This window comes from Sarcophilus harrisii, chromosome 2 (genome assembly GCF_902635505.1).
Source record: "Sarcophilus harrisii chromosome 2, mSarHar1.11, whole genome shotgun sequence".
In the NCBI taxonomy this organism is placed as follows: domain Eukaryota; kingdom Metazoa; phylum Chordata; class Mammalia; order Dasyuromorphia; family Dasyuridae; genus Sarcophilus; species Sarcophilus harrisii.
Genome location: NC_045427.1, coordinates 487,815,182 through 487,838,504, shown reverse-complemented (window position 1 = coordinate 487,838,504; position 23,323 = coordinate 487,815,182). Strand labels below are relative to the sequence as shown.

The window sequence follows — 23,323 nt, the reverse complement described above, 5'->3', positions numbered from 1 at the left end:
GATTCGGTAGGGCGTGATCATCTCCTTTTAGTGCTTTCACTGCCTTTTCTGAGAAGTCAGGGAGGCTGTGACACCTCCTTTCGGTGCTTTCACCTCCTTCCCTGAGAAGTTAGGGAGGCTGTGATCACCTCCCCGGGCTCTGACCTCCCTGAGGGAGTCAGGGATGGCATGACCACCGGTGTTCTAAAATAAAAAGAAAGGGAAATGTAATGGGCTGAGGTTTGAGCTGATCACTGAGGTCCCAAGTACATGAGGCTAGATAGTAATTGGGCTATACTCTATTAATTACATGATTGGATAAAGAATGGTCCCTCCTACTCTCCCCAAGTCCTGAGGTGTTGTAAAGAAATGACGATTTTGGTGGGTGGAGGCGAGAGAGAGACAGGAAGAGAAGCTGGGAGATTGGGCTGGGTTCAAGACCCGAGCTGCTGGTTGTGTGGCTGCTGGTCGAGCTAGCTTCTTGACTCAGCTGCACACATTGTTATCACCGATTCTCTTCCACCCGATCCTTCTTCACTGAGAATAAAGACTGACGATTTTCCCTAACCTGAATTCCTGACTCCTGCTGATCTTAAAATACACGATCTTCACATTGTGGGAAAGATATTTTATTTATTCAGGCCTTTTGTTGTGTCTCACACCCCCCCAGACCTTGCTCAACAGGCATTTATGAAGTACCTATTGTGTTTGAGGTTACATAGACAAAACAAAATCCCTTCTTTTCCCGGAGCTAATATTTTCTTTGGAGAACAATAGCATGTACATACTTAAGTAAATAGAAACTACAAGCTCAGTATATACAAAGTAATTGGAGGAAGGAGAACTAACCCCTGGGGCATCAGATTAGGCTTCTTGTAGAAAGTCACAATCTAACAGGGCTTGGAGGAGAGTCAGGGCGTCTAAAAAAAGTGAAGATGAGGAGGAAGCACATTGTGATCGTGGGGAAAATAGCTTGTGTGGACACTAAAGAAAGACCATCTTCCACAGGGAGAGTAATGTATAAAAGAGCAGAGACACAGGTTGGAACCAGCCAGAGAAGGATTTTAAGGACCAGATTGAGAGGTTTGTGTTCTGTCCTAGATGCAATAGGAAGCCATGGGGACAATTTCTGAGTAGGGACAGCTATGGAAGATATATCAAAGAGGGGAGACACAAGACAGGAAATCTAAGTGGGGAGTGATGGTAATAGTCCAGACTGGTTAATGCCACGGGGAGAGATCTAGGCCATTTAGCATGCTAGATGGCGGGAGAAATTCCCAGCTCTCCCATCTAGGTGATTTTGGACTAGTCATTTAAAATCTCTTCCTGGGCCTGGGGGTGTTCATCTATAGAATGAAGATGACTCTCCAGTTCTAAATCTATGAACCTGCAGTTTCTGAAAGAGAACATTGTAGTTAGAGTCAGACTAATTTGTTTTAAACTCTGCTACTGAATATCTGGGTAGCCTCTATACTTCTCTAGGTATCAGTTTCCTCATCTGTAAAATTAAGAGGTTGAATTAGAATTTCTTCCAGCATGAAATGTCTATGCTAAAAAGCATTCTCCATGACTAGTTCAATCTTCATCAAAACTGATTAAAAATTTCAAACTGAGGCCAGAGAGAAAGAAATGGCTGTTCCAGAGGTGGAAGGGTAAAACTGCCAATTTTCGCTTCTACTTGAGTATTGATGTAAAAAGTGGCACCTTTTCCAGTCTGGAAATAGACTGTCTGGCAGAATTCAGCAGCCAGAGGTGAAGGCACCAGTTGTTTCCCAAGCCAGAAAGAAGCCTTGCTGCTGGATCCAGCCATGAACTTTCTGCACACTTAGCACCGGGCTGATACTCTTGTTCGACACTCTTTATAATCCTCACTGACCAGTCAATAAATGAATGCCCAGGGAAAGGTTAACAGGATAATTTGGTCCTTTGTCATAGGTGGTTTCTGATAAGCAGTGGAAAGGAATAGGTAAGAAAATCAGGAGGCCATGGGCATGGACTTGACAAATCACTTTTACCTCCTGGGTTCATTTTTCTCACATATAATAACTGATTACTGTGTATTTAGTGCCAAGCATTGTACATTTGCCCTCATTTGCCCCTCACAAATCTGGGAGGTAGGTTCTATGATTATTCCCACTTTATAGATGAGGAAACTGAATCTGAGTGAAGTCAAGGTTACTTAGCTAGTAAATAAGTGAGGCAGAAGTTGAACTCATCTTCCCACCCCCAAGTCTAGCTTAATATTCACTGTGCTACCTGTCAAAGAGAAATCATTCTTTTCTTATCTCTTAATTCTGATATCTGACATAATTCATGGAAAAATACTTCCTAAAAGTTAAATTTGTAAAAGTTTCGTAATTATAAGCACAATTGTAGAAAATTAGTATTATTTCATCTTCTCATCCATCAGGAGGAATATTAAAGGTTGAAAATTTAGTTTAATAATTAATATCATTCATTTATAGGCCACAAGGATGATTTTTTCCTTCTATCTTCCATCTTCCCTGCTATTAAATCAATAATAACTCTCATTTATATCCTTCACTGACAAAAACAAGATGATTTCACATATTTTCTTTTTGAGGCTTATAGGAAATAGCTGTTAGTTGAGTTAGTTCTGGAATTATGGTTTCCATGCTTCAGATGAGGAAACTGAGGTTGAGAAAGATTAGAATTGCCCCAAATCACATAGCCAGAGACTATGGGATCATGACAAAAATCCAATTCTTCTTTGAACCTCTCTCTGGATCTGAGATTGGAACTCTGGTTGTCTCCTCCTAGGTGGATACAGCCACTGCCTCTGCTAGTCCAACATTCCCCTGGAAAATGTCCTGGGCCTCCCCACAAGCTAAGTAGGCCTAAGCTTCATCTCAGACACTTTGTAGGAATACTTGTATCCTTTGCCCGAGTGCCAGTTTATCCCATTGGCAAAACTGTCATGGGGACCTTTGAGGTACAAGCCATTCAGGTTAGACAGATGGCATTCTTTGTACCACCAGGCTCCACTGTAGCTAACAGCACAGTTTTTTTTATCTGCATTGTCTCGATCTTTCGTTGAGAAGGGTTTGTTGTTATGGTAAGTCAGCGAGTCACCTGCAAAGGAAACAATTTAGACCAACATTTACACATGGTAAGGATTAATCTCTTTATCCTGGCATCCAAAGTCCTCCATGAACGAACCCCAGTCTATCTCTCTCACTCATCTTAGACTTCCCTTAAGGCCATAGAAGTATGGCATCTCAGCTTCCCCATATGTAATTAATTAGTAGTTTAGACTTAAAGATGTCTAATGTTCCTTTCATCCCTGACATTTTAAGTTTCAAAGGTCCCTTCCAGGTTCTATATCCTGGGTTCTGAGGTCCTATCCAGCTTCCATATCCTGGGTTCTAAGGTCCCTTCTAGCTTTCATATGCTGAGTTTTAAGGTCCCTTCCCCTTTCATATCCTGGATTCCAAAGTCCCATCCAGCTCCAATATCCTGTGTTCTAAAATCCCTTCCAGCTTTCATGTCTCATCAGATGACATCTCTGCTTCAGCTTGTCTCCTAGTTCTCCTTTGCTTCATTGTCCCCGTGACCTTGTATGACCAGAGTCCCATTGTGACTCACCTGCATCACCTTCCACAAAGTCTCCTAAGATCAGCTTGTAGTTTTCATTCTCCCCTGCAATCTCAAATGACCTATACTTGGCAAAAGTTTGGTGTCCATCAAAGTCAGTGAGATCTATCCGAAGCTCAAAGGTTTCTATGAGAGAAGGGTTTGAAAAGGTTTTGACCACAAACTTTCCAGAAGTGAATTCCTATATACAGTGGCTCTGGTAGAGATTTATGCCCAGTGCCCCATGGATTCCTTATTGTTATTCAGTTGTGTCTGACTCTCTGTGACCCCATTTGAGGTTTTCTTGGCAAAGATATGAGTGCTTTGCCATTTCCTTCTCCAGTTTATTTTATGGATGAAGAAACTGAGGCAGGCAGAGTTAAGTGACTTTCACAGGGCCACACAACTGATAAATATCTGAGGCTGTATTTTAACTCAGGTCTTCTTGACTCCAAGGCCTGTACTCTATCCACTGCAGGACTTAGCTGCTTACCTGGCTTAATAAATACTTGTTAATTCAATTTCTATTAACCACTACCTTCAGGATAGTAGTACCCTCAGTCTGCCCCTTCTGGAATATCCAGATTCCTCACTATAGGGGCATTCTCCAAGATCCAATAGGTCAGGTATATATGAGATGGGGAAGGGTGGTATGTATTTATTTTAGAAAAGGAAAAACAGGGTAGGAATTAATTGGGGCCGTAGTCCCAAACCTGCACTGAGTGCCTGTAGTGATCTAGGGGAAAAGACTTGAGTCTTCCTTCACACCCTCACCTTGAGCTGTCAATAAATGAAGCTTTTCATTTCCCAACCAGAATTCCCCCAGCTGACTGCCAAAGCCTCTTTTGTAGGAAGCCCAATCCCGAAAGAAATTCACAGAGCCATCTACCCGTTTCTGGAACACCTATGGGAGAATGAGAGAATCACATTGAAAAATCATCTAATGTCACTTCTGGAAGAGACCTTGGAGATCACCCAGTCAACATCTCAATTTTATAGATCACAAAGAAGCTTGAGCACAGATAGGGGAAGGGAATTTTGCACAGTCTTACAATTGGTGGCAAGACCAGAGCTTGAATTTAGTTTCACAATCAGGGCTCTTTCCACAGGGTTACTCTGTTAATCTGTGATGAGCTGATACTCACAATCCATCCCCCGCCATCGGTGTCCATGTCACAGAATACAGTCATAGGCTTACAGTCAAAGAGGTAGATGGTGTACCAGCCACTCAGGGTGTTCCCTTTGCTGAACAGCTCTCTGCAATCCCGACTTCCTGGAAAAAGAGATGGGAAAAATAAAAAACCGATAGGGGTTAGATTCTTATTTGTGAGAACAAATTAGATCTCCCCTGTTTCTGGATAAATAGAAAAACTGCATTCTAAGTCCTTGTAACTCAGTCCAAACCTTACCTTCTCCATCAACCCTTCTGTAAACTATCCAAGTTGTTTTATCTCTTCCCATATTATAAATTTTAATAACTATGGACTGAAATTTTATCGGTGAAGGGAAGCCCTAATGAGGAAACTCAAGCTATGCAGATCTGTACTCTTCGAGGATTTTCTGGGAATTGAGAAATGATGTGGTCACACATCCAGTATGTATGGAGGAAAGACTTGAATCCAGGTCCTGCTGAGTTCATTTACTATACCACATGCCTCACATTAATGCCTTATGTTGTCCTGAATAATTCTTCTGTGGTTTGTTTCGTTTTTTGGCTTTTTTTGGTTTTGATTTTTTCTCCAAAAGTACAGAGTATTTCAAAAGTCTTAGTTTATGCCTCGCTTACATAGGCTTAATATTGAACTGAAAATTTTGAGACATCCTGTATAATCTGCTGATGAAGTTATAGATGAGAAGAGGAATCTCAGAATCTGGGAAACTAAACAAACCTGGATCTGGATTCAATAAAACTACTAGTTTCAAATGGACTTTTGATTGCACCCTCCCCCCCATCAACTTGGGGGTCCCATCTTTCAATACCCAAACCGTGGTCCAAAATCAGATGGGATAATAGGAATCAGGAAAAGTCACCTGTCTTGCATAGGTCAATTTCTCCATTATCTCCTATATGTGAGAAGAAAACCAAATTAGCCAGTTGGAAGTCAAGATACTTATACATCCACCCTTATGCATCCTGCCTACATATTGATTTAAAGTTCAGATAGAAAAAAATGTGAAGGAGGTGGTATAAGTGTAAGTCCTGCCACCAGCACTGCTTTGAGTCTAGGAAATGGAAGTTAGGGGAAGTTTCCTGACTGATAGCAGAAAATGACTTTTTTAGGAATGAGCAGCACACTGAATAGAGCCTCAGAGAGCTGCTCTTGTTCTAGCTGGGCATGAAGGTTCTAGCCATGGGGTTCTTTGATTTCCTTTTAATTACTTACCTTTGGGACCCATTGGTCCTGATAGCCCTGGAATCCCAGGGGGTCCTCTCTCCCCTGTAGATACAAATAAGATGGGAATGGTGATAATAAGCTCCAACATTTAACTTGAATTTCACTGACTCCCCTTTCCCCCAAACCCCACCCACTTCCACATATTTCCTAGTTTATGAGTTGAAAAGAGACTCTGAGGTTATCTAGTACAATTCTATTCCTCTTATTTACAGCTAAGGAAAATGAGACCTTGTGGTTTATAAATTAAAATAACTGAGGAAAGGCAATCCAGGCTATATGATTTAATAGCAAAACAGGTATAATAAAGGGGTCAATGGACTTCCCAGTCTGTCTAAAGACCCTGAATAAAGAGTGATACTGATTTTATATACTAATAACAATTAATCAAATAAGACAAATTAATTAAAAGAAAGCAACTAGCAGTATATAAACCAGGATACAAAATTAGGTAATCTGCTTTGTAATTGAAGAAAAAGTTGAAGGCTTGCTTGGTTGGAAAGGGAAAGAGTATATTTTGGTGAAGTTGGGAGGGATGTGAGTAGGTATTTGTGGGGATTTCCCCCCCAGAATTGAGAGATGCTGATTAATCACATCCACCTGCATTTATGAAACAATAGATAATTTATGCCATCTAGTTTCCCAGGGATGATTTGCAGCAAAACAAGATGGAAGATAATACATGTGGCACTACAATATGGAGTCAGGGTCCATCAGAGAGAATCTCATTGGTTTTCTCCATTTCCACACAAAACCAACTGCATTTTGTAACTAGTCTGGGTGAGTGAGATTAAATTACTCACCCACAGTCATCCAGATTATCAAATCCTCAGTCTCCAAAGCCAGCATTCTTTGTCTTGTTGCTATGGCCACCACTTCTCAAATATTGAGTCTTCAGTTCATCCTAACTCCCTCTTCCTCCTTCCTAAAACTCCTATTACATATACCATCTAAAATAGAGTCTAGCCCAACCTTAATTATTTTAGCACTGTATTTTTGTCCTAAAAACCTGTGCTTGAATTTCTTGAATTGTTCTTGCATATACTGTGTGGTTTGGAGTAAGTCATTGTTATCTCTATGCACTTCAGTGGAGAGATTTATTTTCTGATCAGATCTATGATTTTATTGGAATAAGGAACTTTACATGAGGAAAACTACTACCAAAACATTTCTGCAGCTACCTTGGCATTTGTAGTGTTAGAGAAAATCTTGGAGACATAATGAAGTCAAGGGACTTGCTGAGTGACAGAGCAGAATATCAGTGTCAGAGACATAATTTGAGCTTCCTGTCTTTGAGACTAGTTTTCTTTGCATTAGTGCAACTTATATCATAACATGGTGTAAAATACTTACCTCACAAAGTTGTAATAATTGAGGATGATCATGTATATAAAGGTTCTATAAATTGTAAAATGTATTTTGAATATCAGCTATTGCTACCATAACAATTCCCCCAACTCTTCCCCACTACTATTATTACTACTACCAGGAGTATTAGGTTACATTATGATTCTTACTACTACTAGTATTATGATTATAACTAATATTATAATTACTACCACTACTATGATTCCTACCATTATTGCTATTTCTGTTACTATTACAGTTATGATTATTACTATTACCTAATGCCATCATTACTATTATTACTACTACCATTACTATAACTACTATTATGATTCCTACTACCAGGACTGCTGTTGCTAGTATTGCTACTTTTACTATCACTATTATTATTATTGCCACAACTCTCACTTCTTTTTTTATTAAAACTTTTTATTTTTCAAAACATGTGCATGGATAATTCTTTAACATTAACCCTTGCACAACCAACCATCATGACTATTACCACTGTTAACATCATCATTTCTACTATGTTACTATTGAGTCTTACTATTAGTACTACTACTGCTACTATTATTAACTTTACTATCACTAGTATTTTATTGTCACTATCATTACTACTTCCACCATTTCTATGTTACTATTATGATTCTTACTACTAGTACTACTATTGCTATTACTTCTACTTCCTCCACTACCACCCATTACTAATAATGCTATTAGTTCAAACTAGCACCTACATAATAAATTAAGATAATAATGCAGTTAATAATAATGCACCTAATAATGCACCTAATGCAGATAATAATGCACCTAATAAATTAAGATAAGATATTAATGTAAGCCATGTATTCATGTTTATTTTTTTCTTAGGACTAATGACTTTTTTCATACTTAAAGTACTAAACAACATTTCAAGAGTCATGGATTGTGGTCTGAGGACCAAAGCTTTCATATTAATTATGTGGATGATTATGATGGCTAGGGAGGCTTTGTAATATAATACAAAGCCTTAGAGTTAGGAAGACCTGGCTTCAAGTCCAGTCACTTAAGTCTTAAAACCTCAGACAAGTTAATAGAGAGTTCCAATCAATTTTGCTTTTTGGATGAGAGTGGAAGAAGGGAAAGACTCAGTATTTTGAAACCTGAAACTGATTTAATAAAGAGCCATAGAATTCTGCCTCCCCCCACAAAATTGGGTGCAAGTGACTGACAAAACTCACAGATCCTTGATGTATATGTTAGAACTGTTAATGGTAATAAGCATATTGTTCATGATGTAGCCACAAACAGAGCATTTAATACATATCACAGAAGCGGGAGGGAAACAAAGATGAATAAGCCCAGATTTCACTCTTCCTGCATCTTTCCATGAATAAAGAGATAAAACAATAGTACTGGTAATTACAATTAAAATAGTAGGAGCAGTGAGGATTTTGGGTTTTGAGGAGTGAAAGATATTACATCCAGTTGGAGAGTTTTGGCAAATCTTGATGTACAGAGTGGGACAATAGCTGTTTGGGGGAAGTAGAGAAGGCATTGTCACCCTTTGACAAGGAAACTGAAATAGAAAGAAATTAAATGAAGGGACTTGCTGAAAGTCCCACAAGAGGTCAATAAAGGAGCCCAGACTAGAACCCCAATCTTTTGGGTATATGTGCTGAAGTATGAACTTGTGAACTAAGAACTTATTTATTTTCTAAAAGGACTTTTGAAAGATACTTATTTTTTTCTTGATAACTTGTGAAGAAGCACAGCTTATGACCTATGAAATTCAATTTTTCCCAGCTTTATATTTTATGTTAAGTGAGTCAGTGTTCTGTAACTAACTCCAACTCTTTATCAAGCAAATCCCATGGATCTATAGAGTTTGGACACGTACCTTGCTTTCCATCAGAGCCAGCTTCTCCTTTGGGACCAGGAGGTCCAGGAAGTCCTGGGCAGCCTCGGATTATAGCCATTTTATCAGACTCCCCAAGACCCACAATCTTGATATCTGCTGGATGTGAAACACAGACACAGACACACAGATACATACACACACATAGACACACACACAGACACACATACACACACACACAAACAGGCCATTGAGAGTTGTATTTTCTAAAGGGTCTATAAAACCTAAAAGACAATTAGCAGAAGGGACCAAAAGTCAAAGCGTATTCATAGTTTGGACTTGGGAACTGTGAGGAATGGCTTCTTATGATGTTAAGCAAAAGATAGAAAATTTATTCTTAATTTACAAAGAAATCTGAAAGTAGAGAGGTAAGGTAATCTCTTATGAACAAGTTTCACTATCAGTCAAAGCTCAGTTGGATTGTTACTGCTCAGAATAAAGGTAATTAATCCTTGTCAAAATGACCCTACGCAATTTGAGGGGGTAGGAGGAAGGAAGGAGGAAGAATTAGAATGGATACTTACCCATGGAAACTTTTGGAATTAGGTAAAAAAAGATAAACCTAATAGAGCTAATCTATTAGATGGCACAGTAGACAGAGTGCTGGGTTTGGAGTCAGGAAGATTTATCTTCCTGAGTTCAAATTTGACCTCACACTAGCTGTATGACTCCAGGCAAGTCACTTAATCATGTTTGCCTCAGTTTCTTCACCTGTAAAAATGAGTTGGAGAAGGAAATGGCAAACCATTCCAGTAACAACACTACTTTATTCCTATTTCCATCCATCCAATTTTAGGATTACATAATAATCTTTCTTAGAGATCTGTGAGAAAAGTTGACTCTGTCAGGATTCCCAAGATATATAATCTTCACTTCTACATGCAAATAAATAGTCTCAAAGAGGTGATGTCCAAGTAGGATATCATGGTATAAGAGACAGCATGGTATATTGTGGGGCTTCTTAAATTTTTTCCACTTGAGACCTCTTTTTGCCTGTGAAATTTTTATGTGATCCCCAGATACATAAATATTATAATATAGATATATAAATCAAATGTATTTAAAATAAATCATAAAGAAATGTATTTTAAAGCTATTATTGGGCATATATACATATACATATATATATAATTTTACCATTTATTAAAGACAAATGCAATGAGATGAATGTGCTTTTTATTTTTACATAAAGAATTAAATCTTGGTGGAATATTTGATACATTTTACCATTGCCAAAATTCCCCATAAATCCCACATTTATTTACACAACCCCATATGGGGTCTCAAACCACAGTTTTTAACTTAGGTATATTGTTATCAGCCTAGAGTCAGGAGAAACCCATTCAAATCCTACCTCTGACTCTAGGTATATGATCGTGGGTAAATCACTTAACCTCTCTGAAGATCAATTTCTCATCTATAAAATGGGGTAATAATATCCATTTTCCAGAGAATCACATGAAATTTCATATATTTATATATATATATATATATATATATATATATACACATATGTATATATGCACACACATATATACATGTGTATATAAAATTTATATTTTAATATATACATAATTACAACATATCCATTTTCTATATATGCATACATAAAATGTTTTGCTATATAAACATAAATTATTAAAATCTGATGAATAAAGAATACTGTGACACCATTGAAGGATATTAAAACTTTAGAAAAGAAAAGTTGTCTGCCATTCCAAGAGAGAATAGTGCAATACTGCTGCCTACTAAATAATACACAAAATTTCAAGGTGGGTTCATTGGAGAGTTCCAAACCAAGGTGTTTCACAAAGTCCAAGAAAGAAAGTAATTGCCTTGAGAGAGGAGCTGGAAGGGGACAAGTCCTGCTCCACAGGGAACTCACATAGTGCTAAGAGGACTATTACCTGGGTCTTCTGATTCCCAGAACTCTTTCCAATGCAGTTCTCAGTTATTTATTATACATAGATCCTCCTAAACATGTCTAGAAACAATTATATATTAATAAAATTTTGCATTTATATAGTGCTTTAAAATTTGCAAATCAATATATATATACACACATACACACACACAAAATCTCTTTTGATCCTCACAATAGTCCTAAGATAATAAGCATTATTATTATTGTTATTCCCATTTTACATATGAGGAAACTGAGGGAGAAACAGAGTAAACAATCTGCTCAGGGTCACATGGTTAATAAATATCTAGGACAGAAATTGAACTCAGGTCTTCCTGACTCGAAGTCTTTCTAACCATTGCACTATCTAATCGCACATAGAAGTTCTGGGAAGAAAGGGAAGGAATAAAAGGTCACTGGAGAGAAGAGATAGCTCCCCTTCCTCAGAGAGCATGAGGTAATGGAAGGGAAATGAGAAAGAACGGACATTTATCAAGGAGAATGCATCTCTGGGTCCCTCAGGACTAGATCCAGGAAGGAACAACAGGTCTAGAGTTTAGCGCTCCATCTGGAAATCTCACTCACCTGGACACTGTCCATCCTCCTGAGCAGTGGAGGTCCAGAGGCACAGGCAAGCCATGATCAAGGCAATTCTATCCATGGCTTGAATAGTCTCTTCAGCTTCAAGTCTCCAGTCACTTCTCGGTCACTTTGTCTTTGTCTGCCAAAGGCTGCCAGATCTTATAAAGGCATGGAAAGCCAGCCTAATCCTCCCTCCCTTCTCAAAGTTCCCTGCAATGAGCTGTTTTCTTTGGCCCTCTGAAAAAGTATCAGATAATCTGAAAGATAGTTCTGCTCTAATTAGGTCCTTCAGAGCAAGGTATGACAATAAGTATTCATTAAGTGCTTACCATGTGCCAGGCACTGTGTTAAGGGCTGGGGATACAAATGCAAGAAACCTCAACTTCCATTTCTTACTCAAATAATAATCAATATTATCATAAAGACTACTTTATGACTCTACTCATAATCCCTGTGACTTCCTAGACCCAAATTCTCATCCCTGGCCATCACTTTCCTGTGTGTTTTATTCTTCTTTTAGAATGTAACAGTCCTAGCTGTACTTCTGACTTTCTGGACTTTGCTGTCATTACTCAGCTGCCTTTACATCCTGGAGCTAGATTCCCACTCATCAAAAAACAGCTACATGAAGAGCCTATAGTGCTTTGGGTCTAGAGTCAAGAAGACATGAGTTCAAATATAACTTCACACTCTTATTATTAGTTTACCCTAGACAAATCACTTAGTTTCTGCCAGCTTCAGTATTCTTAGCTGTAAAATGGGGATAATAATAGCACCTACTTCCCAGGGTCAAGAAGAAGATACTAGGAGAAAAGCTACTTAATCAGGGCTTCTTAAATTTTTTTTCCACTCATGATCCCTTTTCATCAGAGACATTTTTACTTGATGATGTCTCGAATGTAAGTCGAGTTGTTTCTGACAACATTTAGGTATGCATAATGCAAAATGTGCATAGTGTGTGTTCATAACCAAGGCTGTAGTTAAGTAGTGCAATGCAATATGGGCAAGCACTGCCAGAAATATCTTGGATTCATTATGCATTTGATTTTGAAATAATTTTTGGTAATTTCATTCAGAAACTTTTTACTGTTGCCAGTTTTTTTTAACCTACATTCAGTTACATTACCCCATATGGGATTTCGACTCATAGTTTAAGAAATTTTGGTTTGGATTTGCTAAAGAGACCTGAGCTTAAAGGAAGGTTTTGCATCTGTTTGCTGGAAACTGTGCTGACTGGAAGTTCTTCACTTAAGCGACCTGATTTTCCCTGAAAGAGAGGAATACTTTCTCAGAATCCTGTCAAGAATGATTGTATACCACTACAATAATGCCTTTGTCCAATAGGACAGCTACAAGTACAAGAAGAGCAATTTTTAAAAATGAAAAACAGGTATTTCATATTGTTCTTTATCGAGACCCAGCAACTCAAGGCCTGCCATCTGTCTGATGCTTTGCCCTGGAACATAACTTACTCTTCTTATATGTCTCCCTGATAAGTTCCTGTTAAATGTGTGCTCATTCTCTTCCATAGATAATCTATGTGTTAGAGGGAGTGGTTTATGTGTAGGCTATTATATTTTTACTATTAACAGAATAATCAGTGGCCTATTGAGTAAATGTTATTTTCCCTTTTGCCTTCTGCTAAGTAAATATTATTAATATTCTTAAAAATGCATAGTTTTCAACATTCACCCCGGCAAAACTTTATATTCCAAAATTTTTCTCCTTCCCTCCCCCCATCCCTTCCCCTAGATGGCAAGTAATCCAATATATGTTAAACATGTGCAATTCTTCTATACATGTTTCCACAAATATCATGCTACACAAGAAAAATCAGATCAAAAAGGGAAAAAATGAGAAAGAAAACAAAATGCAAACAACCAACCACAAAAAATGAAAATGCTATGTGATGGTCTACACTCAGTTCCCACAGTCCTTTCTCTGGGTGTAGATGGCTCTCTTCATCTTAAGACCATTGGAACTGGCCAGAATCACCTCAGTGTTGAGAAGAGCCTCATCCAGGTGATGGTCTTAAAATCACATCAGTTAAGGGTTGTTTAAACAAAAAACTGGATGTGTTTTGTTTAAAAAGTGGACATAGGAGAGACATGATTACTATGTATTTGTTTTTTTTTTTTTTTCTGAGTATCTTTTGTGTTTAGAGAGAAAGAGAATAAGCAGTTATATAATCCCTAGATGAGGGAAGAGAATAAGTATTTATATAACTACTACATAAGAAAGGGAATAAACATTTATATAATACCTGCATAAGGGAAGGGAATAAGCACTTATATAACTCCTATGTAAATGTCAGGCATTATGCTAAGCAGTTTACAAGTACTACCTTATTTCATCTTCACTGTAACACTATGAGATAATTGTTGTTATTACCCCCATTTTAGAACTGTGAAAACTGAGTCTAATGGAGGTTGTAATTTGCTCCTAATCACACAGTAAGTATCTCAAGATGGATTTAAATTTATGTCTTCATGACTCCAGACCCAGCATTCTGAACCATTTAGAAAATAATAATATCATTTATTTAGCATGTACTTTGTGTCAAGCACTGTGATAAATATCTTATTTTGTCTTCACAGTAACTCCACAAAGTGTATTATTGTTATTATGCTCATTTTACAGTTGAGGAAACTAAGGCAGACAGAAATTAGGTGGGTCACACAGTTAGTAACTCTCTGAAGGCAAATTTGAACTCAATTCCCAGTGATTTGTCCAGTGAACCTCAACACAATACTTAGCATACTCCTTAGCACTGTGCCTTAGACAAAGTACTTTATGAATAGTAAACTAAATTGTATAGAATTTTATAGTTTGAAGAGATGTTGTAGTCTACGTGTTCAGCTTGCCTCTGTAGAGCAGAATGCCTAGCAATAAGTAGAAGTTATAAAAGGAAGATCTAGCTTTGATGTCTGAAAAGATTTTCTAAACAATTACAACTATCCAAAATGGAACGTCTCCTTGGAGGAAATAGTAATGGGTTGGTGCTCATTACAGGCCTTTAAACAAAAGTAGGATGACCTGTTGCCAGTTACAGTGTAGAAGGGTTTCTTATTCAAAAATAAATTGGATCAGATGGTGTCTGAGGTCCATTCCAACTTTGAGACTCTGTGATTGTATGGAAGCTTTTATATTCTGATAGATGCTTCAGAAGATAACTTTTGTGGAAGAATGAATGAATGATTCTAACACAGAAACAGTATGGTATAATGGATAGAGTACAGGACTTGGGGTTGGGAAGGTCTTCATTCAAAAACAGTTTCTAATGTATAAGATTTGTCCATCAGACAACTCCCTAGGATTTAGCTACTAAGTCACAGTTATGTATAATTATTATTTGGGAGATAGTTCTCATGGTAGGGGCTCCCCATGCTGACAAAATCATATATTCTTTCAGTATTCTCAGAATTATTTCCACCCTAACCTAATACACATGGGTCTCAGGACTGAATTTAGCACAAAATGACAACAGAACTAGCCTATCTAATATTCCCAGGTTCTAAAGTATTAATGGACAGAGAGAAATGAATAATGATAGATCTAATCAAGAGACTAGTGCTGCCTCTGAATCATTCCTGCCTTACAGGAGCACATGGTGAGATTTGCACATTTCCCACACAAGGAGTAACAGGGAAGTCAGCATTCCTACTTAGAGCTGTAATTGGGGGTGGTAAGTAAGGGGGGTATGTTATGTGTTACCATCTGGCTACCCTGCACTTGTCACAGTAACTCCTTCAGTTCCAGGTAGTCTCAGAGGAAATATTTAGTCTAGACCAGAGATGAGGATTAAAAAAACGGAAAAATTTAAGCACTAATGTTTCCACCAAAATACATTATTAATTAAGCAGCATATGACAAATTATCATTTAGTGAGCCTTTTAATTTTTAAATAGTTCAATAAAGGAAGGGAGAAGAGGGAGGGAGGGAATAAAGAAGGAAAGAAGAAAGGAATGAGGAAGAAAAGAAGAAGGAAGGAATAAAGGAAAGAAGGAAGGAAGGGAGGGAAAAAGGAAAAATAAAGGGAGAGAGGGAGGGAGAACGGAAAAGAGAAAATAGAAGGGAAGAAAAGAGAGAAAGAATAAGGAAAGGACGAAGAGTCTTCTCTCATCTGCAGTACTGAAAATCTGACATATGTCTTCCTGGGATCCAAAAATAAGCAGCCAAAGATAAAGAAAACCAAAGGTTTCCTTTCTTTTAAGGCCCAGTTTAGATCCCTTCCCTTAGAAACAGAACAATAATTAGAATAGAACATTGCCCCATGATGCTGTTATCTCAAAGATGAGGCTTCCTTCCCAGAGAGTGTCTTTCTATGCTTTCTCTCCTTGATGAATGCCATCTTGAAACTTCTCTTCTTAGCTTCTCTTTTAGAGATACAAAGTACAATTGCTACCAATGGCTCCTCTGGGGAATTGTATGCAGTTGTGACAATGACAATGCCTTGAGAAACTTTATCCCTACATCTTTTAAAGTAAATTTGCTGAGATACAATTTCACCTGGTTATGGCCATTCTGTGAAGCATTCCCTGATCACTCCGATCTCTCCTTTTTCTGAGTTCTTATACTGCTTATTATGTATTCTAGTCATTGAGAATGCATTAGATTCTGCCTTACACTTTTCTTTTCATGTGTATGCCTCATCTTTCCCAGTAGGATATGAACTTCTTTGGGGTAGCTGCCATTCCTTCCCCTTCCTTTATATCCCATGGTGCCCAACTAGACCCATAGTAGGTTTTCAGTAAATGCTTATTAAATGAGCAAATGAAATGGGGACCAGACTGACCAGATTTTAGATAGGTTATGTATGTTTTATCTTATTCTGGGACACTAATGAAGGATAGTTACTTTCTTTTTCATTTTTATTTTGATATATTTTTCTTTTGCCCTTCCTAATATTTCCTCCTCACTTTTATAACAAACAATAAAACAGAAAAATCAAGTTCTGCTAAACTAACCAACACAATTAAATTTAACACTGCATGCCTTCTTTCACACTCATTATTTTCCTATTTCTGCAATAAAGGGAAAGAGAAGCAGTTTCATATCTTCTCTTTGGGGCCAAACTTGGTTTAGTTATTGGGCTGATTACTATAATTTCTTTTTTTTTCTAGCTATAGCAAATTTTATTTTATTTTATTTTTTAAATTTTTTTATTTAATAGTCTTTTATTTACAGGTTATATGTATGGGTAACTTTACAGCATTAACAATTGCCAAACCTCTTGTTCCAATTTTTCACCTCTTACCCCCTACCCCCTCCCAGATGGCAGGATGACCAGTAGATGTTAAATATATTAAAATATAAATTAGATACACAATAAGTATACATGACCAAACCGGTATTTTGCTGTACAAAAAGAATCAGACTCTGAAATATTGTACAATTAGCTTGTGAAGGAAATAAAAAATGCAGGTGGGCATAAATATAGGGATTGGGAATTCAATGTAATGGTTTTTAGTCATCACCCAGAGTTCTTTCTCTGGGCATAGATGGTTCAGTTCATTACTGCTCCGTAGGAAATGATTTGGTTGATCTCATTGCTGAGGATGGCCAGGTCCATCAGAACTGGTCATCATATAGTATTGTTGTTGAAGTATATAATGATCTCCTGGTCCTGCTCATTTCACTCAGCATCAGTTCGGGTAAGTCTCTCCAGGCTTTTCTGAAATCATCCTGTTGGTCATTTCTTACAGAACAATAATATTGCATAACATTCATATACCACAATTTATTCAGCCATTCTCCAACTGATGGGCATCCATTCAGTTTCCAGTTTCTAGCCACTACAAAAAGGGCTGCCACAAACATTCGTGCACATACAGGTCCCTTTCCCTTCTTTATGTGATTACTTTAATTTCATAGAATTTGGTTTTTATTTTGTTATTGATTTTTCCATTTTCATTGTTCTAGTTATTGTATATATATTTTCCTGGTTCTACTTACTTTATTTTGCATCATACATGTACCTTCCCTTGATTCTCTGAATTCAGAAAATGTAGAATTTAGTTGGTGGTGGGAGAAGCCAGGAATAAAAATGACAATCTGACCATGGATAGAGTCGTACTGGAAGAGAGAGTGACTATCATTTTTATAGCAAATTAATATTCCATTTCATTTATGTAATACAACTTGCTCAGCTATTTCCCAGTTGACAGGTACTTACTTTGTTTTCAGTTCTGGGCTATAACAAAATATTCTTCTGTGAATATTTGATGCATATGGGACAAGGCAGTAAGTTTCTTGTTGAGTTGACCCTTTTAACTCCAACTTCATCTTTCATTTTATGTCATCCTATATTATTCCTTATTATTCCTATTATTTTTGGAAAGATATGATGGAGTTGTGATTCTTTATTTGCTTTGGGATGTAACAAAATGCATATTCCTGTGAGATCCTTAAACTGTTTTCTTTCAATTACTGGAATACAAACATATCTTGATACCAAATGATATTGTGAAATTGTGAAAGTCCAAGTAGAATGCCAGGCAGTAACCACAGCCTAGTGTGATTATAATTGCCAGATTAGAAATCCCATTGTTTGTTGGAGTGAGGGTTAGAATGAGGGCAGGAGAATTCTGAGCCTTTTTTTTAGGCTGAAGTAAGAAATGAATATTCCCCTTGGAATTGTTCCATATGAAGACAATCCATTGTATCAGATTTACACATTCCTTTAACCATCAGTAAAAGAGCAGGAACTAGAGAGGGAATGTTTGATGGAAGGTCAGTGAAAATTATTCTAGAAAACAAATTGAAACTATACCCTAAAAGCTACTAAAGTGTGTATACCTCTTGATCTAGAGAGAGTACTTCTAGCCATCTACCTAAAAGAGATCAAAGACTGAGGGAAAGGCCCCAGATGAACAAAGGGATTTATAGCAACACTTTTTGTTGTAGGAAAGAAATGGAAACATTAACTGGGGAACAATTGAACAAATTATAGTGTGTATATATACAATGAAATGTTACACTGTAAAAAAAAAATGATGAATATAAGGAATTCAGAGAAACTTGGAAAGAATTGTATGAACTGATACAGAATGAAATGAGCAGGACCAGCATAGCATTTATTGTGTAAATCAGTCAGCATGCATTTATTAAGTTCTAGCTATGTACCAGGCACTCTTTTAAGTACCAGGGATAAAAACAAAAGGAAAAAAACCCAATGTCCCTTGTAACCCCTCAGAAAAAAAGTCTCTCTTTTCTCAGTTTAATAAGGGACAGACCATGTAAACAATTATGTACAAATAAGATACATACTGGAAAAGTTGGAGATAAGCTACAGAGAGAAGGCACCATCATTAAGGGGGGTTTTGGCAAAGACTTCTTGTAGAAGGTGAAATTTGTAAACCCTAATGCAAAGGGAAATAACTATGAAAGACTCTGATCAACAGTACTGACTTAAAAATGGTGATGAAGCATGCTTCTCACTTCTTGGCAGTGATGGGATACACTCAAGGAAATAGACTTTAATTGTCAGATTAGACCAGATTAATTTTCAGATTGATTTTCAGATTGATTTGTTTTGCTTTGCTATGTTTATTTCCCACAAGGAAGAACTTGAATTTAGGAGGAGGGGTGGAGTTAGTAGGTTGTGATAATAAAAAAAGAGACAGAAAAAAATGAGCATCAATAAAACTTTCACAATAGACTGAAGAAAACAAAAAGAAATTTATAAGAAGATACAAAGGCAGAGGGTGAATTTATTATTACCTTGTTAAATTTAATATACACTTTTCAAAAACAAATTATCAAACAGTAGTTCACAGATTCATATACAATTCTTTTTTATTCTTTGTTAAAATGTTTGTTTTGTTGATGTTTCTTAAACTCATAAAATAAAAATATAACAATAAGAGTTGCAGTGAGGTTTGAAGCAGCTTCAGTCTCTTCTGGGATTTGGAGAAGGTTATATGTGGCTTGTACCTCCCAAATGCAGCTCTAAATTCATTCTTCAAGAGAAACCTTGACTTGAAGGATTTCCCCCACAAGGAATACTTGATATGCTGTGAATACGAAGAGACAAGGTTATGGGGATGCTGTATGTGTTCAGGGGTGAGAGGAAGCGGGGGAGTAGGAAGAGTCAATTCAACTCGACATTTTTAAAATATCTATTGAACACAAAGCTCCGTGATAAGCAGAGGGGATTAAAAGATAATTGCAAGATTGGTTTTGATCTTGAGGAGTTTTACCAAGTGGGAAAAGACAGATATCCAAATGGTTATGATAGAAGGAGAATTTAAATATCTGTAAAAGTAGAACTCTAATGAGTGTGGGGCAAACAGGAGCTTGCATACAGAAGGCACTTCCTTGAGGAAATGTGGGGTGGGGACTGAGTCCTTTCTTCTCAGAAGGTTGTACTTTCTCCTGGGGGCTACCATTATCCTTTGCCAGCCTGTATTGTTCTTGTGAAAGTACTCCTGAGATTAATATTTCTGCTTTCTATAAGGTACCTTACCAGCAGGTGAATTGGACATAGACTAGGCTTGAATACCAAAAGGAGCCAATCAGAATCCTGTCATGAGTCCAAGTCTTACTCATTCCCCAATGTTCACTGGCTGACCTTGCTGAGTTAGGTACCTCAAATTGGACTAAACCAGCTTTGCGGTCAACTCTTCTTGCAAAATATCCTGCTTCTATGTCCCATTTGTTCCTGGGAAAGAGTTGTCCTTTCCTTATGTTAATCCTTCCCTAAATTTTCCCTTTGTGGCTTTCAATCATAAATTGCCCTTTCCTCTCCTAGGCTGTGGGTTCTTTTGTGTACTGGGGTATCTCAGCTCTAGTGTCTGATTTTCCTCCTAATGAAACTTTTCTGCTTTTAACTCAGATTGGATTCCCGCATTTTGAGGGACGGACAGTTCATACTCTAGCACAAATGCCTCCAAGTTGACACCATCAGGGCCCTGTGGCCCTATCCTCAGGGCCTACTTTGCCCCATCCTTTGTTTAGGATGAAGAATGGACTCTCTGAGAGTTGTCATCTCCTCTTCCAGTGAGATTGTATCCATGGTCAGAATGTCATTTGTATTCTTGGCATCCTCAATCCCAACTAAATGTGTCCCTTGTGCAAGGATTATTAGTTATGGCTTTGTACCAAGAACTGTCAGTGAAAGGGCAGGGAAGAGAGAGAAAGTACAAAGGAAAGGGCAGTGGAGAGTGAAATGCAATGTTTGAGAGGAAAAGATAATTTTGATTGGGGGAGGAAATATCAAGGAAAATTTCAAAGATGAATGATCATCACTGAGTGGCCTTGAAATAAGGAAGAGTTTTAAACAAAGGAAGTTTTCATTCAATTGTTTTCCAGTTGTATCTGATTCTTTGATCCCATTAGAAGTTTTCTTGGCAAAGTTACTGGAATGGTTTGTCATTTCCTTCTCCAGCTCAATTGACAGGTGAGGAAACTGAGGCAAATGGGGTTAGGTGATTAGCCCAGCATCACACAGAATCATAGCTAAGTAACTGAGGTCAGGAGATAATAACTGAGCCCAAATTTTCAGAGACCAATGCTTGGGTAAGTTTTATTAGCTTCTGTTCAAAGAAAGTCATTTTTTTCCTCATTTTTTGTTCCCTGGCTTTCATTGCATTTAACATTAAAATTTCTATTTCTTGCTTCATTTCTTCAAAATTCTTATATAGTACCTTTGACCAAAATATTCTTTTCTCTGAAATTCTACTTGAGCTTCTTGTAACCTTTCTTCTGAAGTTACTACTTGGGTATTTTCTCAATCCATAGTAGTTCTACATTGTGTTCAGCAATTATTTCAGCTTACTCATCTCTCCAGTCTCAGTTATTGGATAGGGGCTTTAACTCTCTTTGTTTTCTTAGATGGTGAGGGTAGACTCTACTTGGTCCTAGAAGTAATGGCTAAGACCAGGCCCAGTCATCTAAAGGAATTCCTGGGTTCTAATTTGAACTCCTTGTAGTTCAATGTAGAATTAAGCTTTTTCATCTTTGTCACACCCTTTATCACTTTATTTTTACATGGTTCTGAACCCAGATTTGCCTACCTTGCCTAATATGGCTTCTCTCAGAGTTTCCACAGGTTTCTTAAGTCTTCTTATGAGCTCATTTTTCTTTGATTTTCTTTATCATTGAGCATTTTCAGAGATCCAATAGAGTATTTATTAGGTATCTGGACTTTTCTACATCTTGACACTGCCATTTTATCTGGAAGTTTCTTTTCTACCATGAAAGCAGTCAGCAATATACTCTCTCCACTTGTACACATATACATATACTGTGGGTTTTTGTTTCATTCATTTCTTCCTATTTCCAGCCCTGATTTTAAACTGCTATATTTTGTATGGACTTCATATAGCAAGATAATAATCTTCCTCTATCTTCGGTTTAAAAGGCATATTGATAGATATTATACCAATGTAATAAGGATCCCTCTTCTACCCTACAGAACATGAACAAATATTTGCTTCCTACTACCAATGAATCATGGGGGAAGGAAGAAAGGGAGCTTCTAGCCATCATGACTTTTCCATGGAGAATCTGCTAACTGGATACTGAACTAGTATAGCTGATGAGACAGGATGTCACACCTGAAAGAAGAAAAAATAGCTTACAGCCAACAGTTTTGGGATGTAGCTCTTTAAGAGGTTAAGAAGATGTAAATTTCAGGAAGAATAGATCCCCATCCTTTGTTGTTGAGTTTGTACTAGTATCCCAAGCTGCCTTTGGCTCTCTTCTGTGTTTCCTTCCTTAGGTATCCCAGCAGATAGCTCTGAGCAGTGGCAGAAATAGGCTTGCACCAAGGAGAAAGCTGGCATCAGAGAGAGACCACTGGATAGATCCAATTTGACTGCCTAATCAGAGGGTTCCAAGAGGGATTAGTTTAGTCTTACAAAAATATAAAGATTAGCCTCTCAACTGACTATACTATTTAAATTGTTCTGTTAATCCACACTGTGACTTTTCCTATGTTTAACCATTGCTTTCTATGTAGGAACAAATCATTTTTTAAAAATCATTTTATTTTCAATTCATGGAACAAAACAAGCATTCCCATAACACAATACAATAAAAATGATTGCATGTGAACTTCAAATCTATCATGTACAATTTGCTATTCTCTCCAAATATACAATGAAATTATTGTGTATCATTTTTCCACGTTTTTCCTCCTCCTCTTCCCTCCCTTGCCTATCATTAAACACACACACACACACACACACACACACACACACACACATACACACACACACCAGTACATATACGTACAAGGAGATATGTGTAAGATTATTCTATACATCTATTTATCAGTTCTTTCTCTAGATGCAGATCACATGTTTCTTTGTATGTCCTTTAATTTTAATTTAATTAACATATTTATAATAGTCAAAATGGCAATCACTCAAAGTCATTTTAAAAACAATATTGTTGTTATTATATACAATGTTCTCTAAGTGCTGCTTACTTTTTTCATCATCAACTTGTTCAAGTCTTCCAAGATCATTGAGCTTATCATTTCATATAGCACAATAGTTTTCCATCAAAACCACAACAGAATTTATTTAGCCATTCCCCAATTTTGGGACATCCCTGCAATACCATTACAGAGAAAGTCACCATAAATATCCCATTCATAGGACAGCTAGGGGATGCAGTGGG

At 37.3% G+C, this 23,323-nt stretch overlaps 1 protein-coding gene across 2 annotated transcripts; it reads right to left on the bottom strand.

Moving 5' to 3' along the window:
• Positions 1-592: 592 nt before the first annotated feature.
• Positions 593-11,882, bottom strand: FCN2 (ficolin 2). Of its 2 annotated transcripts, none has more exons than XM_031954927.1 (8): positions 11,699-11,882; positions 9,193-9,309; positions 5,958-6,011; positions 5,605-5,637; positions 4,719-4,846; positions 4,348-4,477; positions 3,586-3,720; positions 593-3,072 (listed from the first exon to the last, which is right to left on the bottom strand). In XM_031954927.1, the coding sequence occupies exons 1-8, from the start codon at positions 11,772-11,774 to the stop codon at positions 2,828-2,830; spliced, it is 918 nt and encodes a 305-aa protein (XP_031810787.1). In that variant the 5' UTR covers positions 11,775-11,882; the 3' UTR covers positions 593-2,827. The 2 variants fall into 2 exon arrangements, with proteins under 2 accessions (XP_031810787.1, XP_023350095.1); XM_023494327.2 differs by having other exon boundaries at positions 9,193-9,306; positions 11,699-11,878.
• Between the last annotated feature and the right edge of the window lie 11,441 nt (positions 11,883-23,323).